Source organism: Balaenoptera physalus (assembly GCF_965194825.1).
Source record: "Balaenoptera physalus genome assembly, chromosome: 4".
NCBI lineage: Eukaryota > Metazoa > Chordata > Mammalia > Artiodactyla > Balaenopteridae > Balaenoptera > Balaenoptera physalus.
In genome coordinates this window covers 10,771,723-10,786,684 of record NC_138891.1, presented here as the reverse complement: position 1 = coordinate 10,786,684, position 14,962 = coordinate 10,771,723, and the positions used below count along the sequence as shown (strand labels likewise).

Genomic DNA, 14,962 nt, shown 5'->3' with positions numbered 1-14,962 from the left:
GCAGATCGAGCCCAACTCACGATGAGCGGTCAAGCCCAGCCAGACTCCAGATTGAGGCGTCACCCGGCTGAGCCCGTCAGCCAACCTGCAAAGGCATAAGTGAGGATGAGTATTTTAGCTTGACGAGACCTGAGGCAGCAACAGCAACAGAAATGTAAGCAGATGTCATTCTCTTAGGCTCCATCACGAGGACACATTCCGTTCTTCACTGCTCTGTGCCCAGAGCCTAGCACAGTTCTTGGGACACAGCAGGTGTTCAATAAACATCTGCTGCGGTACCTTTCTGTTTCTTTTAAAACTAGTGACCTAGGATAATAAAACTGAAAGGAACTTACATAATTTAGTAGTCAAGCATATGGTCCAACTTCAAAATTGCCAATTTCAACAAGGACCGGAAAGCATATTAGAGGTCATCAGGTGATTGAGCACCAGTGGTGGAAATGACTGCCTGGATGTGAATCTAGGCTTCATGAATTACTGGCCAAACAAGCTCAGGCAGAAGTCACTTCACCTCTTTGCCTTATTCCTCACCTGTTAAATGGTGCTATTAATAGGATCTACCTCATAGGACAGTTGTGCGGATTAAGATATGGATTTCAAGTACTTACAACCTTGCCTGGTACATGACAAACACCGTAAATGCACCTTCTGTTGTTATTATCAGCATAAGATGATTTGGAAAAGTTATTAACGTCTTCTTGACCTGCTCCTCCAATCGTCTATTTATATCTACTTGCTCTCACTTCTAGCTAATCTCTGTACATGTTTATAATAATAAGCTTTTTTTTAGCTTGGGAATGCTAAGTGCTGATATCTATTCCATCCACCTCCCCTCCACCAACCATTTTAAGAACTGCTGATTTTGTTCTTTTCATCCAAGATATCATTTGCCCCTTCTCCACCTGCTCAAATCATATTTGTTCCTCCATGTCCAGCCTAAATGCCACCTCTTCCAAGAAGCCCGTTCTGATCACCCTTCCCAGAGTGAACTTGTTGTTCACTGACCCTCCATAGTTAGCAGTTCATCTCTACCTCAATTACACTTTCACACTTTCCACTTTTAGGTACGTACCTTTCCATGATGAAATTGTGAGCTCCGAGAGGACAAGATCCCAATTTCTAGGCTCACTTTCTGCCCATTCCCATGCCCAAGTATATAGCGGGCAAGCAGTAAGTATTTGTTGAATAACTGTATTTGAAAAGCCCATTTAGAAAGGTTCATCTAAATTGTAAAACAGCTTTATTGAAAACTCAGTAAGTTTCTAAAGAAAGGTAAAAACCAGTTACAACTGAACACTAATCAGATATTTTAAGGGAAAAGAAGTTTGCACATGAAAGACACTTGATTTATTGCATTAAAAAACTTTATTTCATTTAAAAGGTCCAATATAAGCCAAATTAAACCCCAAATCGACAGCTACACTTACAGATATCCTGAACTAAATGGCACTGTTTTGAGTCGTGTGTCTTATTAAAGGAGATCATTTGCTATTACCACCACTGCCCTAAAAGTAGTTCTACAACAGAAGCTGGTATTATAATACATAGCAGATACTTCAGATGTCATCTTTCATGCAGAAGTTAAAAAAGCGAACAGGCTTTTCTATTCTGTGCAGGTATAAAAACCAGTACAGAACAGGGCCTGAATGCCTCTGACATACAAGGTGTAACTATAAAGGAACTCACTGGCGCTGTGTCCCTTCATTCAAGCAGTCCGCGTGCTTCCCCCAACAATACTAGTGCCATTAAGATACTGTTCTGGACAGTACTTTGGGTTTCCCCTCACCAGGTGCCGACCAAAGGAAGTGGTTGATCAAGCTGGGGGACAGACTATCACAAAATGGGATCACAGAGCAATGGAATAGCTTTCCTAAGTGGGCAAGTGATTCGGAAGACCCACCTCACCAGTATTTCCAGTCATGGCATCATTTACATAAAATGATGCAAGATCTAAATTCTGGTATGTGTGAGGATAAATTAAAAACAGCTTGTTACTTTATAGCTACACCTTGGGTTGCATTAGAGGCGGTAAATCTAACAGCGTGTCTAATGAGTCCTTCTGGAAATCACTTCAGCAGACAAGTCAAATAGCCTGCAAAAGAGAAGACACGGCAGAGGGCGTAAGTCATCCTGCCGAGGTTCTCAGCCTTCTCTTGGAGGACAGACCAGGGCCCAAGGACAGAAGTTCCCAGGAGGGAAGGAGGCTTCAGCTCCACCTAAGGAAGACCTTTCTAACAGAGCTGCTCAACAACTGAATGGACTGCTTGGTGAGGTAGAGTCACTGGAAGTATTCAAGGTGGAAAGATCACCCTTGTAGAAGGGACTCCTGTATTTGCTAAAAGGTTAGACTGGATGAACCTCAGGTCTCTTTCAATTCTGAGATTCTAGAAAATTCCCTCAGGGAATTCAGAAGAGAATTCCTAAAAGGAAAGAGAAAGCACACATGTGTATACTTTTAGAATCCTCTTGAGTTTTTTCTTTTTTTCAAAAGGTACAATAGAAAATGTAGTCCGCTGTCTTTAAAATGCATATTCACCTTCCTACCACTAATAATTAGGAAGGGTCCATTATGACTTCTTTATATTATAAAGAAAAGATGGATGATTACATTTATAATTTCTGTAAATATTTTAGAAAAAAATGCTTAAAATCTAGTAGTCAATGCCCTAGAAACTTTATAGATTTTTAGGTAATATGCACAGATACAAATACATTATTAAATACAACTCACATCTGTGTTTTATTATACTCTAAAATATACAGGAATCTTGATGTACTGAAAGAGTGCAAGTAAATACAGTATTCAAGCAGTCACTATTTCTATTTACATGCTCATTAATTCTTCAAAAACCCACAAAATTATCAAATAGATCAAAATACTGTTCTGTGTTTTCACACTTTATATTCAGAAAAACCAGCTGATAATTTACAATGTCATAAAGTTTCCAGTTTCACAATACAAAAAGAATAAAATGAAATTGGGTATCATTTTGTGAAAATTTATGGAACTCTACCCAGACCTGGAAGACCCCCGACATATGTGAAATCATTTTCACTGGGAAAGTGACAGTTACAGTAAAAGCAGACCCATATAAATTGTTATTTAAAAGCCTAAACATCAGCCTTTCCCCCCTCTTTTTGTTATTTAAAAGGCAGTCTTCCAATTCGGCAGGCAATTGCTTCCTTCCCTAAACAGTAGCATGTTATAAACACCCTACTTTAAAAGTCAATAAGACCTAAAGGCTTTAGTATTTTAAACCTTGCCCAGTATAGAAATGCCTTCCGAGAGAAACCTGATGGCGTTAACTTATGAATAACAAGGGTGTTTCTCTTTTTGATTCTTCACTAAACAATGACAACGAAAATCCCCCAATCCACTGTGGAGGCACAAGGGCGACACAGGCGATGAAGGTGTACCATCCAAAGTAGTGAGGTTGAAAACTCCACTCCCCAGGACCACTTGGCTGCAATAGGGTGAAAATCATCTACTTCCTGATTTCATGAAATTTCCTTCTTCTAGGAAATTCTTTACATTTTCAAACAAAAATAGTTCAATTTTAAACCTAAACCATTCAAAACTGGGCAACAATAGCCCGACACCAATCTACCTCATGTCTACATCACAAATATTTTCACCCTGACTGCACCCAATCAGCTGGTTTTCAATTCTAATATTATAAAAGTTGGAATTTTAAAATTTTTATGTAAAAGAAAAAAAAATGTAAAAATACATCTGCTTTCTCTCACGGTTTAATACAGTATTAGAAGGCTTTCAGATGTTTTCTTAAAAAAAAAAAATCAACATTTAAAACCAAATCTCAGCTTCATTTTCAGAAATATTAAAGTTTGGTTTAGATAATGTCTCATTTCACCCGCTCCAGCTTCCGCAAAGTGGCATTCTATTAAAACCCTTTGAGTTATTTGGTCCTTTGGCAATTTGCTGTGCACATCATGCCTACTGTACCAAACTTTTATTGCCCTTAAATTTACTTGTAGTTTTACTGATAAAACTGAAATCTAATGTCCTTATCTCTTCTTCCACGATAGTGTTGCTTGTGTGAGCAGATTAGGGTACACAGTGTCCCAAATAATTCTTGGCACTGCAAAACCAAATTACATAATTCCACAAAGCAATGTGCCATCCAAGTGTTTTCCTCTGGTCAAGTTTATTTCAAGATTCTAGAAGTTCCTTTTGCAAAACTTGCCTTTAAAACTCTTCTTCCTAATGTTACCACATTTCTTCTATTCGCCCACTCTGTCATCTTTCCTCTTAGGTTGAATTTGTACGTGAATAAGAAAGTGCCTTTTTCCTGAAAAGCACAGTTGGAAGCGTCAGTGCCAGAACTCCCCCCTTGGACCTCTGGCTCAGCCGGTCAGTAGGTCTCGGAATCGGAGTCATTGAGCTCGTCCACATCAGTGTATAAGTACTCCTGCTCCCCGCTGATGTTGTTGAAGCTGCAGTAAGAGCTGGGTTCATTCCTCATGATGGGCAAGGCTTCGAAGCTGACTGTTTTTGAGGTGTTTGTATAACGGTTAATGGCATTGAATGTCAGAGATGATAAAGGGCTACTTGATGAGACAGGCATCATGGTGGCCAAAATGAGAGCGAGGCAATCAGCCACGTCCTTGTTGGGAGCACAGGCCAAAGCTGGGGTATAGCCTAGAATTAAAGATAAAATTTAAAAATTACTCATCCTAAGACTCATTTCACTAATACAAGGAAATAAGCCTAAAGCCCTTCAACTTTACACATACTTTAAATTACCTAGCTTATATAATAAATTGGTTTTACTGGAATGACTGAGAACTTTCCAGTAAGTAGAGAAAGAGGAAAGTCATAGAAACCTAGGGTGGGAGGAGACCTAACAGACTACATTATAGCAGAGCAAACTGAGGCCCAGGACGGGTGATTCCTCCACTGTCTCACAACTCACCTCTATCCGTCCAGATTCATAGACAATATCAGACTAGAATAAGGGGAAAAGAAACAGACTGACCAATCTTTGTTCAGAACGGTGGGAGAGTCTTACTGTTAATTTGTCGTTCTGTAAGTGCTTACATGCTGAGAAACCTAAATGTGCACAGATTGGTGAATGAGGCTCTGAGTAGGTGCTCAAAAGATGCTTGTTCAATGAATGACTCATGGCCATCAATTAACTTCTCTTTTAGGGTCACAGTCCACTGAAGAAAAACAGATAAACTAAACAGGTTTAAAGCTCCTAAGTCAAAACAAATGTTTCCTTTGTATATGTTCCCTTCTTTAGCAGAAGAAGACTGACTTTAGCCCTAAGGCACCACAGAGTATCAATACAACAGAGGAAGGAAACACTTGGTTGGGTAGGGAGAGAAGATTGTGAGAACATAGAGCCTAATTTAATCATCAACCTCTGTTGTTACTGGAGCAATTTATAACTGGATCATTAATTTGAAGGTTAGAATTGATTGTAAAATAAGATGGGTACTTACTATGACTTGCCAACTTTGGACCGTGATTACTATTTCACATTGCAAAGTATGTCAGAAGACATCAGGTCACAGGCGACCTTCATTATCATCTGTTATACTATCCCTTCCATCTCTTTATAAGGAAAAGCTATATAAAACCTTGAAAATGATCAACAAAGATTGCCTATTGGCTATTGATTTAGAGCCTCACAGTGTGACCAAATATATTATACAGGTTAGTGATTTAGGCTCCTGATTTTAATCTCTATAGTTGCTCTATTTCCAGAAATGTAATTTACTGATAGTGAAAGTTTCTTTTATAGCTAGGAGAGTCTGAACTTATCTTAGTGGGTGATACCACTCACTTCTATGGATTTCGTGACTACATTTTACTGATGATTCCCAAATCCCTATGTCCAACCTAGATCTTGCTGACTTTGGGCTCCAGATCCATATATCCACAATCCAGTTACCCACTTGGAGTTTCCAGTGAACTCTTCTCATGTCCCTAACTGAACCCAGCTCTTCCTCCTACATTCTCATCTTAAACAATGGCACTTCCCCCACACATCACCCCACACCAGGCTGCAGGCGACTTCTTCCCTCCCAGAGTTCCAATGAGTCCCATCAAAAGGGCTCTAGAAACATCAACGTCCTTTCATCTCCAATGTCTCTGCCTTAATTCTGCCCACCCCCTCCTTCCACCCCTAACTGTGAACCTGTTTCCTAGTCTAGGCTTGCTCCTCTTCAGACTAGCTGCTGTCTCCCTGATACACAGATCCTTTGCCACTTGACCTAAGAGACTCTGGCGTAACTCAGTACTCATGTTGCCCTGCGTTGTATCTCTAAATACATCACGCTCTCTGCTTAAAAAGTTTTCTCCCCACTTTTTACTTGTCCTTTGGATTTTGGCTCAGAACGCACTTTTGCGGGATGCCTTCCCCGATATCTCTCATGGCATTCTAGGGTTATTCTAACTGAACTGCGTCAAGGGCCTTGTGACAGCCTGTTTATATGCACTGCCATTCAAGGAAGCAGGCTGTCTTACTCTACACTGTACCTGCAGGATTTAGCACAGTTCTCGGCACAACATCACCTAACACATACCCACTGAGCCCCACATGGCCGGGCGCTCTTCTAACTGCTTAGAGTAGATCTGTGAGTGCAGCTGACAAAGACTCCTGCCCTCATATGTTAGAAGATAAACTCTATGGAAAAAAGAATGTGGAAGGAGTAGAGCAGGTTAAACAAGAACTGAAAATGCTATGGCGGGGTGTGCAGCAGGCTGCAGTATAAAAAGGGTAGTCAGGATGGGATTCATTGAAGAGATGACATTTGAGTTAAGACTAGAAACAGGTGAAGGGTTTAGTCAGAGATTGCTGGGGGCAGAGTGTTCCAAGCAGAGGAAGCAAGCAGCCAGAACAAACATGACAATGCATGTACATCCCTGGTGTGAGGAGCCGGCGACGGAGGAAGAGTAGGAGATGAGGTGGGAGAGGTAATGGGGAGCGGGACGACCTAGTAGGGCCTTGGAGATCATTTAAGGATTATCAGTAAACTGAGATTCAGAGGGAAGCATCTTCCCATGTATTTTAAAAGGATCCTGGCCAGGGTGGTAGATGAGGGAAAAAAGTGGGCATAATTTGAATATACTTTGGAGGTGGGTCAGTAGTACATGCTGGTGGATTGTGCCCTGGGTGTGAGAGGGGTCGAGGAGCAACTGTAAGGATGGGAACGGTCACCAGCTGAGCCAAGGATGGCTGTGGGCAGAGCAGGCTCGGCAGAGGGGGAGAGAAAGGCCTATCAGTTCAGTTCTGGACGTGTGCATTAGACATCCACTGTCAATTAGGCAGCTGGAGACAGAAATTTAGGAATTCTCAGCACAGAGGTAGTGTTTAGAACCAAAGGACTGGATGAGGTCACCCAGGGAGTGAATGTAGGTAGGGAAAGCAAAAAGAACTCAGTACTGAGTCCGAGAGCCCTCCAATACTAACAAGCTGGGGATAGCGCAAGAAATTGTAACTAGTACTGTAGGAGGAAAACTAAGAAAATGTGGAGTCCTAAAAGCCAAGTAAAGAAAGTTTATCCAAAAAAAGGGATACACCTGAAACTAATATAATACTGTATGTCAGTTATACCTCAATAAGAAATGAGTAAAATAAAAAATAAACAAAAATTTTTCAGTTCCAGTAAATCTGGTTATTTAAATCTAACCAACAAAGTAGTGAGTTACAAATCCTCACCTGGTTATCAATTCAAGGAACCAGGCATTTGTGAATGAAGAATGTCCTAGGGACCTCCCTGGTGGTGCAGTGGTAAGAATCCGCCTGCCAATGCAGGGGACATGGGTTCAAGCCGTGGTCTGGGAAGATCCCACATGCTGCGGAGCAACTAAGCCCGTGCGCCACAACTACAGAGCGTGCGCTCTAGAGCCCGCGCTCCTCAACAAGAGACGCCACCGCAATGAGAAGCCCACACACCACAACGAAGAGTAGCCCTTGCTCGCCGCAACTAGAGAAAGCCCACGCACAGCAACAAAGACCCAATGCAGCCAAAAATAAAATGAATAAAATAAAATAAATTAACAGAAAAAAAGAATATCCTAAAGAAGGATATTATAATCAAATCATATGTATTCTCTCTGACTCTCCCTCTTATCCTGCCCTGAAGTGATCTGTACCTACTGATCCCAGGAACAGTGTGCAGCACAATGGATTTTGGGGGGAATAGTGGACACTAGCTATGGTAAACTGCAACCTTCACATCCCTTATTCACATATGTTTTCAATTCCACATTAAAAGCCTTTTCTTATTTTTAAAGAAGAAATAATCAGTTGTGTCAAATTCTGATGTGTCAAGTGAAAGGAGAGGTGACTCCTAGTATTGCAGTGGTCACTGGTGACCTTGCTGAGAACCGTTCTGTAGCGCGATGGGGGTAAAAGCCTGACCAGGGGGATTCACGAGAGCAACAAAAAGGAGACGTGGAGACAGAGGGAGAGCCAACTTTTGAGTAACTGTGTTGCAAAGGGGAACAGAGAAATATGGCAACAGCTGGTAGGAGCAGTGGGAGTAATGAAAGATTTTTTAAGATGAGAGAAATAATGTTCCTATGCTGATGGGAATAATCTAGAAAGATTCCTACAAAAAAGTCATTATTACAGGACACAAAAGCAAAGAATTGCTAAAGTGGCAGTCTCAAGTATGCAAAAGAGTGCATAAGTGGGAAGATTAGCTTTAGACAAAACCTGGCATTTAAGTAAGGGCCTTGATAAATATTTGTTGACAGAACAAATTCTTTGAATACTAAGATAAACAAAGGCGGTATCACTAAACCAAAGTTAGTAAACCCTAACTCTGATTTAATAAATACATGAAGCTCAGAAGTTCACCTGTTAGATGGGCTTTTCCTGCTTCTCTTGCCCTTATTCCCTTTGCCACAAAGTATAAGTCCTAGTCAGTATTAACTTCAGCTCTTCTCTTTGACCAATAAAAAATATCCAAGTCTACTTTACTTCAAACATGGATCATCAGAAGATGAAAGCTTCTAACAGGTTAAGGAAAGAGAACACAGAAGCTACTTACCATTTTCATCTACTGCAAGCACACTTGCTCCTTTCCCCAAAAGTTCTTGAACCACCATTGTTAGCCCATTTCGGGCAGCAACATGCAGAGGTCTGGAGGGAAAAAAATATGTGTACACGTACATGTGTGCACGCCCATGCGTGTGTGTGCTCGTTCACTCTCTCTATCCTGGTTGTTGAAGACCATTTTTGCTTGGCTGTGCAGATCTAGAGATGCAAACTGGAGGCCCGTGGTCCTGACAGCGATGAAGATGGGAGCGGGGCACGGCAGAGCCAGCGTGCAGTGCACTGTCAGGCCCCGTCATGCAGCTGAGCTCAGCACTGGGCCCATCAACAGGTTTCCACCTTCACCAAACCCTTTTGTGAGTTTCCTTCAAGACTCAATGTTTGAAGAGATTTTACTAACTAAACTGCCTTCTTAAGTTGTTGTTTTAAGAAATGTGGTTGGCAAACATGTATAATAGAATATACAATAAAAACTGTAAATTGCAACAGCACAAATTCCAACAGGCTCTGAAAACAGTTTACAGGTTCCATGACTCATTTTTGGACCCTTAAGGGATCTGACTGATACATGAATGGGAACCAGTATTATAAGGTTTTTCTCTTTACTAAGTCTCAAAGTAGAATAGCAAATGAAAATGGAGAGAGGACAATGGGAGACACTGATCCAGGATTTAAGGAGTCACCTGGAGGCTGGCGGTTCACAATTAGAACCTGATTATTTCTGAAATCTCTCTAGCTTACAGACATGTATAAAACTTTTTGCCTCATTTACTGCTAGTGTCAAATAATGTATTATTCCAGTTGGTTGCCATAAAACACACAGAACGGTATTACTTTCCTCCACAAAATTGGATTGAGAAACAACACATTTCAATTCAAAAGCTTTTTTAGTAATATGCCTTTTAATTATGATGATTTTAGAAATGAGTTTGTCACTTATAAGAACTGTTCCTTATTTTTTAACTGCTTCTGTGACAGACTGATTCCAATGGTCCCATGTTAAAAAAGAACCCCATTAATCATTTTTATAATTATAGGTCACAAGGTTTACACTAGACACTGAAAGTACTCACGTTTGCAAAGCTGCATTGGTTGCATTGATGAGGTTTCTATCTGTTATCTTTTCCAGTATTAACAAGGCACTAGTTTCATGACCCTAAAATTATGGCAAATAACTCTTAAAAACTTCAGCACCATTAAAGATGAATTTATACACTCAATACACCCCAACCCTAGTCCATGTAACATATACATCACCGTATATATGCCATGCATTTTCTTGCCTAATGCCTTAAATATTTGCCCGAACATGTGTTGGTGTAATGGGGTTACAGAAGAGGACAGGAATATTTAAGATCAGAGAGATTAGAGAAAGACAATCATTACGTTTAGGCTTGTGGTCCAAAACTTACTTGGCTTACTGGAAACTTTCATATACCACGGTGCTTAACACATCAGTATTTTTTCCCAAGAAATCTGATGTCAGTGATTATTAGAGAGGTTTGGTCCCTAGCTCTGTTCATTTTAGTTAAGTGGAAAAACTTTAAATGCCACTGTTGATATTAACAATGAAAATATATCCTTAGGATGTGTACCTACCTTGCTGCAAGCCAAATGGAGGGCGGTGTTTTTACTGTTATCTTGTAAAGTCAGATCTGCACTAGCACTGCTAACCAGCATCTCTGCGAGGAAAAATTTTATCAACTCTTTTGTTTATGAACATACACCTCAGATTACTAATAACTCACTGTAGAGAAATGAAGACAGAAAGGAAAAATATCCCTCCAGCAAAAACTTAAGTGCAAAAAACACACTGTAATATAAAGGTCTATACCATATTGTTATACTGTTGTATAAGTAACAGACAAGAACAACAGCAACTACCATTCCTTTTGTGAGGTTTTACTAAATTTCAAAGACTGTTTTAAGTGCTCTGGATTTACAGTAACTTATTTACCCCTCAAAACAACCTTACAAAGTAGATACTGTTATTTTTCTCACTTTATAGATGAAAAAATTGAGGCATGAGGTTGCTTAGTTGGCAATCTAGGACCACATTCGATCTGACTCCAGAGCCAGGGTTCTTAACTACTATCCTAACACTGCCTGGTAACGTCACTATTCAATCAGTAAGGGCAAATGGAAATACTGTGGGCCTAATGAAAACGTGGGTGTAAGCAAGTAAAAGGTTTTAAATCTCAGGAGCGGTGAGATAACTAATGCAAAATTCAGTGAACTAGAGTCAGATGGGAGCTACATTATACATAAGCAATATCCACACTTAGAGTAATAAAAGCCTTAAGCAGTTTCTTTACCAACTGTATTTGTCTGTCCGTTTTCTGCAGCCATCATGAGAGGTGTTTTCCCAGAGGAGTCCACAGAGTTGACATGAGCATTATGGCTGAGTAGCAGCTGCAAACACTCTACATGGTCTGTGAAGGCGGCCGCGTGGAGAGGAGTTCTGCACACAGAGAAATGGGAAGACTGGACTAAATCTGTGCACTGTATACTCAATTTATGAAAGCAATTTTCAAGGGTTTACATACTAGGCATTGCTTGGATACAAATAGGCTTAATGGGGGAAGCTTACTTAACTCCTGCCACAAAAATTTGTATTTCTGATAATATAGAAGTCCCTTAATTAAACTAGTATAAGATAAATTATGAAATTGCCAAAAAAAATTACATCATTAAAGGAAATTCTGAAAGAAATAAATCCTGACCCAAATACTGCCATCTATTACAAACGCTGGACTCTTCCTATTTAGAAATCTGTTAACTTTACTAAAAAGAGTCTTTGGGTAACAAACACACATCTTTTTAAAAAAGGGAAATCATTTAGCCAGGAAGACTGGCTAAAAGTCATGGTAGAAAAGCCTTTTACAATGAGAACGTAATTAAGGTTTTGGAACAATTTATACTTGTAAATATAAAATCAACTTTTAGTTAATAATGGGGTCTCTTTAAATTCTTCCACACTAATCTAGTAGTTAAAATTTCCTACATGGTTGACTTCCTACCTTCCTTTTGAATCTGTGGCGTTCACGCTGCTGGCGCCTAACGTGTCAATTAACATCTCAGCAGCACCTTCGTTGTCATTTATCCTGTGAAGGTAACAAGGTGATCACTCTCACAGCCATGGTGTATTTCTCAAACACTCAAATCAAATCCGATTCATTCTGCCTTTACTTACACAGCACAATGCAATGGACTGAAAGCATTTCCTTCCGTTTTCTGGAAAACATCCTGTTCTAAAAGGAGTTCTACACATGTCTCGTGACCTAAATAAGTAAATGAGGATCAGATATTAAAATCCAAAAAAGATAGTGACGTGCCCATACACACCAACATATCCCTACAGATAAGACTTTACATGGATTACAAGTAATCAGTTCCCTGAACCCATTAAACATCACATTTTTAGGCACTTTGGAATTCAATGTACAACCTCAGGACCTAAAGTACAGTAGCTTCTTACGATAATTTAATATCAGTTTATTATTATTATTTGTGTGTGTGTGTGTGTGTGTGTGTGTGTGTGTGTTTTAGCTGTGTTGGGTCTTTGTTGCTGCGCATGGGCTTTCTCTAGTTGTGGCGAGCGGTGGCTACTCTTCATTGTGGTTGGTGCACGGGCTTCTCATTGCGGTGGCTTCTCTTGTTGCGGAGCACGGGCTCTAGGCTCGCGGGCTTCAGTAGTTGCGGTGCGTGGGCTCAGTAGTTGTGGCACATGGGCTTAGCTGCTCCATGGTATGTGGGGTCTTCCCGGACCAGGGCTTGAACCCGTGTCCCCTGCACTGGCAGGTGGATTCTTAACCACTGCGCCACCAGGGAAGTCCAATATCAGTTTATTATTGACATGACAAATGTTTACTTTGTAGGGAAAAAAAACTAGTTTCATTATTCCTTTCTATGGTGACCAGTTAGAGTTATTTGGGAATTATTTTTTAAAATGTCCTATTTATATGGCATAGTATAACTTTCAAAATAATATATGTTTATACAGCATAATTAACTTCACAATTTGAATATTTTCTGGCTCTACTAAGGAGTTAATGGTAAAATCTCAAATTCTATCGAAGTGTTCAGAGGGAAAAAAGTACATGTCCCTGTCCCCACCCCATTCCCCAGTTCCACTCTCTAGTGACCACTAGTGACCATTATTACCTTACAGTTCCAGAAAATTTTTAGGCATATACAACTGCATGCACATAAACACATACTTCCTTTTTAAAAAATTTTTACACAATTGGGATGTTCTGTTCTGCAACTTGTTTTTTACTTTAAAAACTATATATCTTCCCACAGTAGCATATACAGACATCCTATTGTTGAATGTTTGCAAGAACTTCACAGTATCAGAATGTATCATAAAGGATTTAATCTCTAATTATCAGTTTCGAGGTGATTGCTACTTTTTCTTTGTGATATTATCAACAATGTTGTAAATGTTCCAGTACTTAAAAAGTGTTTCTTTGTATTTATTTCTAGGAACAATTTTCTAGAAATGATCTTGCTGGGTTAAAGGTCAAGTATATTGATTACTAATAGGTGTCAGGCCCACAGTTTTTAATAGCAACTTTGAAAACAGGGGAAAACCCAAACCTCAGATTTTCTTAATCCAATTTTCAAAGCCAGGGTTTTAGTAAAAGTACCCCCACTGCTGTATTAATGGCAGAAAATGAAATGTTGCTTCTTTTATTTCGTTAGTCATTTGGGATGTGCATTAGGAATAAATTAGATTCTTAAACAGCCTCTTTACTTCTATGGCTTAACATCTGGCTAACAAAGTGATGCTCTATTTCTTTTCTTTTTTAATTACTCTAACATTCTCAAACAATAGTTCATCTTAATCTTCATCCTATAATTGTTTTTACCAGGAAAAGAAAGCATGTTTTAGAAAACCTATGGTTATGTTCCATCATGTCAGTTCTTTCATCCAGTGATTCTCAACTGGAGCAATTTTAGCCCTCAGGGGACATTTGGCCATGTCTAGAAACATTTTTGCTTATCACAGCTGGGGATGGGGTAGGGAAGTGCTGTGGCATCTAGTGGGTAGAAGCCGGGGCTGCTGTTAAACCTCTTGCATGCACACGACAGTCACTCACAACGAAGGATTATGTGGCCTCAAAGGTCAACAGTGCTGAGGGTGGGAAACCCTGCTTCAATTCTCCCTCTCCAAATGTTAACTCATGGCCAAGAAGTAACCAAGGAAAGTTGTCCAGTATTGATTTGAGAGTCTCCTATTTTCCCGGGAGAGCAGTTCTCAAGGTGTGGTCTGGGGAGCTGCAAGGTGATACTGCAAACTATTCTTTAACGAGCCATCAAAGAAATGTGCCACTCTATTAATATTTTTTTGAAAAATAGTTGTTTTTCATAAAAATGCTATTCATATTAACATGTAATGGATTTATTATTATTTTAAAATAAATTAATAAATATCCTTAAATTTCTCAGTCCTAATTTCCAATACAGTAAATACTAAATACTAACAGCTATAAGCCACAGGTCCTGAGACTGAAAGATGTGAGAATCACTGTCTGCGTAGATTGTGGATGGCAAAAGGGAGTCCCGGGGCTCTGGATTCAGCAGTCATTACTGGGGTCATGTCAAGCTGAAAAATTCTTCACTTTGTGTCCTGGTTTATAAAAGTATACAGGATAAAACTGGTCTCTTCATGTTTTAGAGGGATATTCTGAAGATGCTTATAGCTTCGTAAAAATTGATACATTTTTAAAAGGAACACATGAGATCATGGAAGTATTCTTAGTTCTGTGATTGAATGACTCCATAAACTGAAAATCTGACTTTAAAGTTGGGTATGTATAACCAGTTCTCTTCTAAAGCTTTGCCATCATCCCATTTTAATTTTGAGAGAAAGGTTCTTTTCTATCCTGTTGGAGTGCTTCCAATTTTTTTTTTAGCCATACAAT

General features: G+C 39.7%; 1 protein-coding gene and 1 long non-coding RNA gene across 8 annotated transcripts in view; one reads left to right on the top strand and one right to left on the bottom strand.

The window, feature by feature from the left end:
- Positions 1-14,962, top strand: part of LOC309659527 — a 381,336-nt gene that overhangs the window by 205,352 nt on the left and 161,022 nt on the right. The window lies entirely within an intron of this gene.
- Positions 1,347-14,962, bottom strand: part of ANKRD28 (ankyrin repeat domain 28) — a 176,270-nt gene continuing 162,654 nt past the window's right edge. For 6 of the 7 annotated variants that reach the window (XM_082459231.1, XM_082459232.1, XM_082459233.1 and 3 more), the window contains 7 exons: positions 12,226-12,313; positions 12,053-12,136; positions 11,348-11,493; positions 10,632-10,714; positions 10,106-10,188; positions 9,028-9,119; positions 1,347-4,660 (listed from right to left, as the gene is read on the bottom strand). In XM_082459231.1, coding sequence (XP_082315357.1) covers positions 4,374-4,660; positions 9,028-9,119; positions 10,106-10,188; positions 10,632-10,714; positions 11,348-11,493; positions 12,053-12,136; positions 12,226-12,313 — 863 coding nt within the window. In that variant the 3' untranslated portion in view covers positions 1,347-4,373. The remainder of the gene's footprint in view (positions 4,661-9,027; positions 9,120-10,105; positions 10,189-10,631; positions 10,715-11,347; positions 11,494-12,052; positions 12,137-12,225; positions 12,314-14,962) is intronic. The other variant, XM_082459234.1, reaches the window with a different exon arrangement.